The 9,151-nt window shown below is 39.6% G+C and overlaps 1 protein-coding gene across 1 annotated transcript in view; it reads left to right on the top strand.

Moving 5' to 3' along the window:
• Window positions 1–649: 649 nt before the first annotated feature.
• Window positions 650–9,151, top strand: part of DENND5A (DENN/MADD domain containing 5A) — a 49,851-nt gene continuing 41,349 nt past the window's right edge. Inside the window, exons 1-4 of the mRNA XM_014545851.1 lie at window positions 650–800; window positions 1,574–1,683; window positions 2,899–3,556; window positions 6,983–7,170. Coding sequence (XP_014401337.1) covers window positions 665–800; window positions 1,574–1,683; window positions 2,899–3,556; window positions 6,983–7,170 — 1,092 coding nt within the window. The 5' untranslated portion in view covers window positions 650–664. The remainder of the gene's footprint in view (window positions 801–1,573; window positions 1,684–2,898; window positions 3,557–6,982; window positions 7,171–9,151) is intronic.

The following is a 9,151-nucleotide window of genomic DNA, read 5'->3' as shown; positions in this document are numbered from 1 at the left end:
TATCAACTAGGGCATGTGAACTGGATTCTACAAGTTTGTCTGAATAGTTAGACCAAATAAACTGAAGATTTGGAGCCTCCCTGATAAGAACCTCCCTGTGAATGGTTATTTGTATATGTTATTTTCCCTATATATATTTGATAGTAAGGTCCTTAAGAATAGTTGCTCATCTGGATTATTTTTAACCCCCACAGTACTTAAGGCCCTTGAATAGCATAAATAAATAGATATAGAATTCAATTGCTCAATAAACAGATATAGAATTCAATTGAATTGTCCTTGATCATATTTCCTACATATTTTTCTATGACTCCTAATAAATTTATTTGTTTGACATATTTAGGCACATTTAATTTGTTCCCTACTCCATAACCCCTAAGGAAAAGCAATATTTTGGGTAGCATACTTTTGGATAAATCACTAGTGACTTTGTAGTACTTTGATACTGGTTGAGCCCTTCATCCCATTATACTATATTGTAATGTTTTTCAAATTGAATTGTAACCATTAGTAGGTCAGCAATTAGCATATTTAGTTTTAATGATATAGAGCAGAAATTATGAGAGGGTAAGTATTTTGTGAAATTTTTGTTTTAGGTAAATATAGATATACACATGTGTGTGTTTATTGCTTCATGATGAAAAATTTATTTCATACTGGAGTCATGGTCAAAAAGTTTGAATCACACTACTTTATTGTAATACTCTGTTATTTCATTTGTCATATAGCATTATGCCAGTACATACAGGCTTCTAAAGCCAGGGATGGTGCCAGCCCTTTCATTTCCAGTACAACTGAAGGTAAAAACAAAACAAAATTGAGACTACCCAAAGCTTTCTGGTGCCTCTAAATATGTCTCTCTGGTGGCATTTTGTGCCCTTTGACCTTCTAACTTTCTTGTGCCTATTTGACTAGTAGATTTTTCACATTTGTATCCCTCTAGGTGGTGGGTTCTTTGGTTCTTCCTCTTTTCACTGTAATGCTCTGTTTTCAATATGCTGTAATGTTTTTAGGAGGAAGAAGGGGGAAACAAAGGAGAATTTCAGAAATTTCGAATGATTTTGAATTGATAAAATAGCTTGTTAGATTTTCATTAAAATCTGCTTTCTTGCTGTTCTTGAATCTTTTAGTTCCTTTGTATTTTTAAAGAGAGCATAGAAATGCATATTTCATTCTGACCTTAAAAACATTTATGCTTCAATGCTGTTATTAGTTAACTTTAAGCAAACTAAATATGGCATTCAGAAAAAAAGAGATGGATATAATTCTTTATCTTTCCTTGTGCTTTCTCCCCTCTCTCCCAAGAAAATTAACTGTAGCGTTTGTAGTAATTATTTTCATTTTAATGAAAAGGAATGATAGCTAGTGGTGTCCAATATTAACCATGCTAAACTTTCAGCATCTTTACTTACCTAATAACTTTAATACCTTTCCTATTCTTAGATGGCTGGCATTTCTGTACTTGCTTTGCCTTTATTTCTGTACATTGCTGGACTACCAAGCTCAGACATTCATAACCCTGAGATTGCAAGGGACTTTGTGGAGATGATTTACTTCTTTCTTTTTCTTGTAGGTGAAAATTTTGAGCAGACACCATTAAGACGAACATTCAAATCTAAGGTCCTGGCACGATATCCTGAGAATGTAGAATGGAATCCCTTTGACCAAGATGCAGTGGGAATGGTTAGTATTTGTTAACCACAAATATGAGAATTTACAAGAGCAAATTTTAAAAAAGGGGTTGTATGTATATTGCTCATGATTCTGCATTTTGATCAGTATATCAGATATTCAGAATACATATATCAAAATACTAAAAGTCACAGTGTGTTTCTATTGTGTCAGACAAATATATAGTAATGGGTCAGCAGACTCTTTTTGTGTGGTACTGAACTGTTGGTTGCTTATAGCATTGGGATTACATAAGAGTTAGGTTTAAAAGTAATCTCAATCTGTGTTATACATGTCTGAGTTATATGACAGAAATGACTATTTTTGTTTCATCATCATTTTAGGTAGGACATGTATAAAAACACTATTACTTTTAACAGTCTTGGAGAGCCTCAAGTTTTTAAATGCCTAGTCCAGTGCTTATTTCATGTTATATTCTAAAAACACCTAGGCTTTGGGAAGTCAAGGTCAAGGCTAATTGATATAACATAATGTAGGTCATTGTATTTGTTAATCCAGGCTGCTGGTAGTTCGTTTGTGTAGCCAGGATTGTGTAAAATGTAAATGGGGACTGATTGATTCAAGTCAATTTGATTAGCTTTCCAAGTTTCTTTATATAATCCATCTGAGTTAAAGTGAAAAAAGTACATCTTTATCCTGATTATGTCATCTCCTTGCTTTGTATGAAATGAGCACCCTTTTTTCTATGAATAGAAAGAAGGTTTTATTGATGACAAAATTCTGTGAGCTGATAGAGTCTAAAAGTTTATTTTATTTTTAGATACAAAGTTATATCAATCTGATTTTTAGATATATTTCTAGCATCATCTCTCAATATGTGCTATCATGCTGCTTTCTTTTTCCTCCTTTCCTTTGTGCATTTTTCCTGTCCCTCAAATACCCTTCTTTTCCTTGTCTACCTGATGAATTGTAACATAACCTCATCTGTGAAGCCTTTTCTGATGTTCCTAGACTGAGTTGTCTGTTCTTTCTTCCCCTAGCACTTTGTATATACTTCTCTATAGCCCTGATAACTGCATTATCATTTTATTTACTTGTATATCTTACTTAGAATGGGAGACCTTTAGGACAGGTATTTAGCTGTGTGATCTTGATATCCCAAACACCCAGAAAGTGGGTGCACTATAAGTAAAGAAATAGTGGTGGGTGTTCTGAAAAGAGGGTCAGCAGTGAGTATTCTCACCACTTGTTCCCTTGTCTTTGCAGCTATGCATGCCCAAAGGGCTAGCATTCAAGACCCAGGCTGATCCCAGAGAGCCACAGTTCCATGCCTTTATTATCACAAGGGAGGATGGCTCTCGGACATTTGGGTTTGCCCTCACATTTTATGAGGAGGTGACTAGCAAGCAGATCTGCAGTGCAATGCAGACGCTCTACCACATGCATAATGCTGAGTATGATGTCATACATGCTCATCCTGCTGATGGCCGAGACCCCAGTGACATGGAGGATGGTGAAGGCACTCCTGGGACCAAGCTGCAGCGCTTCAACTCCTATGACATTAGCCGGGACACGTTGTATGTCTCTAAGTGCATCTGCCTCATCACGCCCATGTCCTTCATGAAAGCATGTCGGAGTGTTCTGGAACAACTTCACCAGGCAGTCACTTCACCTCAGCCCCCTCCACTGCCCCTTGAGAGCTACATATACAACGTACTCTACGAGGTGCCACTCCCACCTCCCGGCCGGTCCTTGAAGTTTTCTGGGGTCTATGGGCCAATAATCTGCCAGAGACCAAGTACCAATGAGCTTCCCCTATTCGACTTTCCTGTCAAAGAGGTCTTTGAACTGCTTGGGGTGGAGAATGTGTTTCAGCTTTTTACTTGTGCTCTTCTGGAGTTTCAGATTCTGCTCTACTCACAGCGTAAGTCAGTGCTTACTAGAGCTCTCTTCTTGCATAGGGCCTCCCTTTTCATATCGGATACAGTGGGGCTGACTGTAAAGGTCTAGGGTTGTTACAATTTGAGCAAAACTCAGATCTTTTACAGGTATGTGGTAGATGGCAAACCAATGGACCATGAGAGGGATACCAGTTCTTTTTGTTGTTAATCCTCACCCGAGGATATTTTTCCCATTGATTTTTAAGAGTGGAAGGAGAGAGAGAGAAAGAGAGAGGCAGGGAGAAAGAGAAACATGGATGTGAGAGAGAGACATTGATTGGTTGCCTCCTGCTCTGGCCCTGACTAGGGCCAGGGATCAAACCTGCAACCCAGGTATGTGCCCTTAACGAGGAAGCCATGAAGCCATGACCCTTTGGTACGTGGGATGATGCTCTAACCCAGCGGTTCTCAACCTGTGGGTCGCGACCCCTTTGGTGGTCGAACGACCCTTTCACAGGGGTGGCCTAAGACCATCCTGCATACCAGATATTTACATTACGATTCGTAACAGTAGCAACATTACAGTTACAAAGTAGCAACGAAAATAATTTTATGGTTGGGTCACAACATGAGGAACTGTACTTAAAGGGCCAGAAGGTTGAGAACCACTGCTCTAACCACTGAACAACAGCGGCCAGGGTGCCAGATATCTTTTTTTAAAATTTAAACTCTTTATTGTTTAAAGTATTACATATGTCTCCTCCCCCCTCCCCCATTGACCTCTCCCTGTCACTCCCACCCCTAGCAGATACCGTTTTTTAAAAAATGGAGCTAGAACTTAAGAACATTGCAAAAGAACCAGAATGGAGGCTACCTGTAGATTGTTGCAGTTTTCCCTAGTTTGCACTTTATTGCCTCAAGATATTCCTAATTCACTATAGTACTTTAGCGACTTTGTATTACTGAATCTTTTTAAAGCATTGACTTTTGTTTTCACAGAAACTGTTCTTTCTTTTGCCCTTGTATTTCACCACTTGTTTGCATACTATTTGGCTAAATTATATAATCCAGTTATAGGTTCAATTAGTACAAACAAATTGTTGACATTAGTTTTTTATTGCAAAAATAATGTATGCTCAAGGCATATACTTAAAACAATTCTAAAGGTAGTAAAAAGAAATCTTCCCTCTTTCTCTCCTGTGATTGCCACAGATCAAATTTTTTGTGTATTCCTAATGAAAATTATAGTTTTAAAAAACAAATAATATGTGGACAAACAATGCAGAGAAAGTTGTAAGTTTTCCTCTTTTTTGATCTAGAGTTCTACCCCCATGATCTTTTAATTATTTTAATGCCCTCCTCCCAAATATTTTTAAATAATGCACTATTTTTATGTAAACATTGAGTACACACATGTGTTAATTTAATTTTAAAATTAAATTTATTGGGGTGACATTGGCTAATAGGGTCAGATAGATTTCAAGTGTACATTACTATGATACATAATCTGCATATTGCATTGTGCACTCACCACCCAGTCAGATCATCTTCCTTGATGCACTTTTCTGTAGTGTAATAAAAATGTTAGAGACTATGGCCTTGGCCGGTAGTTCAGTGGTTAGAGCGCTGGCCTGTGAACTGAAGGGTCGTGGGTTTGATCCCTAGCCTGATTGGGGTGCGTGCAGGAGGCAACCAATCAATGTGTTTTTCTCACATTGATGTTTCTTTCTCTCCCCCTTCCTCCCTTCCTCTCTCTCTTAATGGAAAAAATATATATCCTTGGGTGAGGATTAACAACAGCAACAAAATGTTGTAAACGATGAAGTTTTAGTCCAGAGGTCCTCAAACTTTTTTTTTTAATTTTTTTAAAAAATATATTTTATTGATTTTTCACAGAGGAAGGGAGAGAGATAGTTAGAAACAACTGAAATAATGAGCAAAGTTTGAAATACTGATAAGATACTTGTCTTAGAAAAATCCATAATTTAAATTTCTCACAATTTAGATTATGAGTAATAAATACAAAGTGACTTAAACTCTACTTCTAGAATTTAGAAACAAGCCCCCACTTGAAAATTAATTCAAACAGGCTCTTCTGAAATGAGTCAACATAAAAAATAGAATGCTGTGTGTAAAGATTTAATAAATGTCAACAGTTTCAGAAAAGTAAACATTTGGATTTTCCAAATATTAATGAATTAATAAAGTCAGTTTCCCCCAAACAAATGAAATATTAATATATAAATCAGAGGTCCTCAAACTTTTTAAACAGGGGGCCAGTTCACTGTCGCTCAGACATTCCACACATGCGCACTGCGGGCCCGGGACGAGTCGGCTGCTAAGCAGGACAGGCAGCGGCGGCAAAAACACCCAGCGGGCCGGATAAATGTTTTCGGCGGGCCGCAGTTTGAGGACCCCTGTTTTAGTCAATAATTGCTATATTTGCATAACTAGTTAAAAAAATAACAAAATGATTTCCAGGTCTTGTTCTTCTTTCCTTAGCCATGAGCAGGGTGATAACTTTCAAAGCATTAGTAAGCAGATATAGGATTCTTTGTTAAACTTCTACCTAGTTGATACATACCAGTTTCTGTTCCTACTCAGTCTTCCTCATTTTCTGGAAAGCTTCTTGTTACTTATAACTTCTTTATGAACCAAGCTGTGATTTTAAATGATGGGGTGGGTTTTTAGTACATGAAACCACTAACCTTTATGAAAGCTCATTTGAAGCCAGCCATTCCCGAAGGATGATTTTAAAATGTATGTTCCTGCGTTGCCCCTTTTTGCCTGAAAAAGGGACATACCATTTATGAATAGTAATTTTTTTAGTTTCAATTTTAACTGGTCCATTTTATTGGCTTTGCCAATGTATTTATTACTCATTTAAAAATAATAAAACAGTTCTAGAAATTGCATTCTGAAGAAGAGCTAAACTTTGAGCACAAGCCTTCCCCTCCGCTCTGTCTTTGACCTAAAACAAGAATTTTGAGTCATTAAAGTCAAGTCTTGTGGGTCTTTCAAGTTCTAGGGAAGTGTTAAAATAACCCCTTTGTGCTGTTCTCATTCAGGAAAGGTTGTAGCTTCTTACAGAATGCAGACATATCTGAGTACTAAAAGGCCTGTTTGGGCTTCCATGCTGAATGAACGGAGACCCAGACTACTGTTCTTTTCATTTCACTTCCACTTAAGAGAATCTACTTAACATTCTGGTTTAACAAGGTGCTATTTATGATTCCTATAATATTTTCACATTAAATTTTATTATAAGCAGGGACCTGTATGTAGGAGGGTATATTTCAACTTGTGATCTGTTGAGGTCTCTGACACCCACTAGGTATTCACACGCATACCCTTGCTGAAGTTTACTCTGATCCTTTCTAAATGTGACATTGTAATTTTAACTTACTATTTGAGAAGCAAGTGCCTCATTTTTGACTGTTTGGTTTATGTGTGTGTTTTTTTTGGCCTAGATTACCAGAGACTGATGACTGTGGCGGAGACAATTACAGCTCTCATGTTTCCTTTCCAGTGGCAGCATGTCTATGTCCCTATTCTCCCGGCTTCTCTCCTACATTTCTTAGATGCTCCTGTTCCATACCTGATGGGCTTGCATTCCAATGGCCTGGATGACCGGTCAAAGCTGGAGCTGCCTCAAGAGGTGAGAGAAATGTGGAGCTTGAGTGCTGATGCCCTTGGCCCAATCTAGGATTGCGAGAGAAGGGCTTTTGGAATATGCCCACTGTGGTGTCACCAAGTTTTTCTTTTATTTTGGGGAACATTAATAACTTTCCAGGAAAAAAGTAAAAAACAATGAACATTTAGCTCGGTTTATATCATTCCAGAAACAATGGTCATTTTTATCACATGACATATCTCTGTGTTTATACAGTTGTGAATTGCCTTTTTCATACAGGTTTTCAAACACAGTACTTCACACACTTTTAAAGGTATTTATTAGAAACTCTTTTTATTATATAAAACTTTAAACATATACAAAAGAGTAGCATAAGGAATTTGTATGTTCTCAGTGCCCAGAGCTTCAATAGTTATACGTTATATTTTATATTATTTTTTATTTCTATACCTTCTGCCTCTTTTATTTTAAGGAAATCCACAAAATAGAATCCCATCTAATAAAAGAGCAATATGCAAATTAACCATCACTCTGTCACTCCGTCACAAAGATGGCGGCGGCCACGGAGCTGAAGTGAGCAGGAGGCTTGGGTTGCCCCCGGGCACTGGGCTCTGCTCAAGGCTACAAAGTTTCAATTATAGAAGATAAATAAATCCCAGGAAAAAGAAAGAAAGAAAAAAAGGAGAGGCTGGGAGCTTGGGTCACTGGGGGGTGTGGCCAGCCTGAAAATGGCCTTCAGCCCCTCACCCAGGCTGGCCAGGCACCTCAGTGGGGACCCACACCCTGAAGGGGGTGTGGCCAGCCTGAACACGGCCTTTAGCCCCTTACCCAGGCTGGCCAGGCACCCTAGTGGGGACCCCCACCCTGAAGGGGGTGTGGTCAGCATGAAAAAAGCCCTCAGCCCCTCACCCAGGCTGGCCACACCCCCATGGGGTGAGGGTCCCCACTGGGGGGCTTGACCAGCCTGCAAACAGCCATCAGCCCCTCACCTAGGCTGGCCAGGCACCCCAGCGGGGACCCCCACCCTGAAGGGGGTATGGCCAGCCTGAAAACGGCCCTCAGCCCCTCCCCCAGGCTGGCCAGGCACCCCAGCCGCCCCCACCTGTGCACCAGGCCTCCATCCTATATAATAAAAGGGTAATATGCAAATTGACCCTAACAGCAGAATGACTGGGAATGACTGGTCACTATGACACTGACCACCAGGGGGCAGACGCTGGAGCTCTGCTCAGCCACAAGCCAGGCTGACGGCTGCCAGCACAGCAGTGGTGGCGGGAGCCTCTCCTGCCTCCTCAGCAGCGCTAAGGATCTCCGACTGCAGCTTAGGCCTGCTCCCCGCTGGCAAGTGGACATCCCCCGAGGGCTCCTGGGCTGCCAGAGGGATGTCTGACTTCCATCTTAGGCCCGATCCCCCAGCAGGTGGACATCCCCCGAGGGGTCCCAGACTGTGAGAGGGCACAGGCCGGGCTGAGGGACCCCCCTCCCCCGAGTGCACAAATTTTTGTGCACGGGGCCTCTAGTTTTATATATACTCTAGTAATCAGCTATATATTAATAAATCAGTGGTTTTCTTTTACAGGCCACAGTTGATCTATAAAAGTTGACTTGATCATTGTGATTCTTGTGGTACAGAGTCAGCTTCATAAACTTTCCTTGTTCTGTATAGGAAGGCCTTGAGAGAATGCTTCTCTTGCTGTGAGGGTGGCCTGCTCTTCTTCCCTATTTTAAATACCAAAAGAATTGATTAAAAATTTGTATTTACATGTTTATTTCCTAGTTCATTTTAGATAGATTTAAAGCATGCTTTTAAATAAGATTGTTTTACTTTTTATTTTCCTACAATTACCAATAGAACTGGCTTACCTTTTTAGGTCATTTTGTGACTGGTATGAAACTAGCTGGGAAGACGGCTTTCCTACTGTGACTTTCTTTTTTTAAAATATGCTTTTATTGATTTTTAGAGAGAGAGGTAGGGAGAGGGATAGAGAGATAGAAATATCAATGA

This window comes from Myotis brandtii, unplaced genomic scaffold (genome assembly GCF_000412655.1).
Source record: "Myotis brandtii unplaced genomic scaffold, ASM41265v1 scaffold422, whole genome shotgun sequence".
Classification (NCBI taxonomy): domain Eukaryota; kingdom Metazoa; phylum Chordata; class Mammalia; order Chiroptera; family Vespertilionidae; genus Myotis; species Myotis brandtii.
The sequence above is the reverse complement of the archived record's forward strand: the minus strand, read 5'-3'. Positions and strand labels throughout refer to the sequence as shown.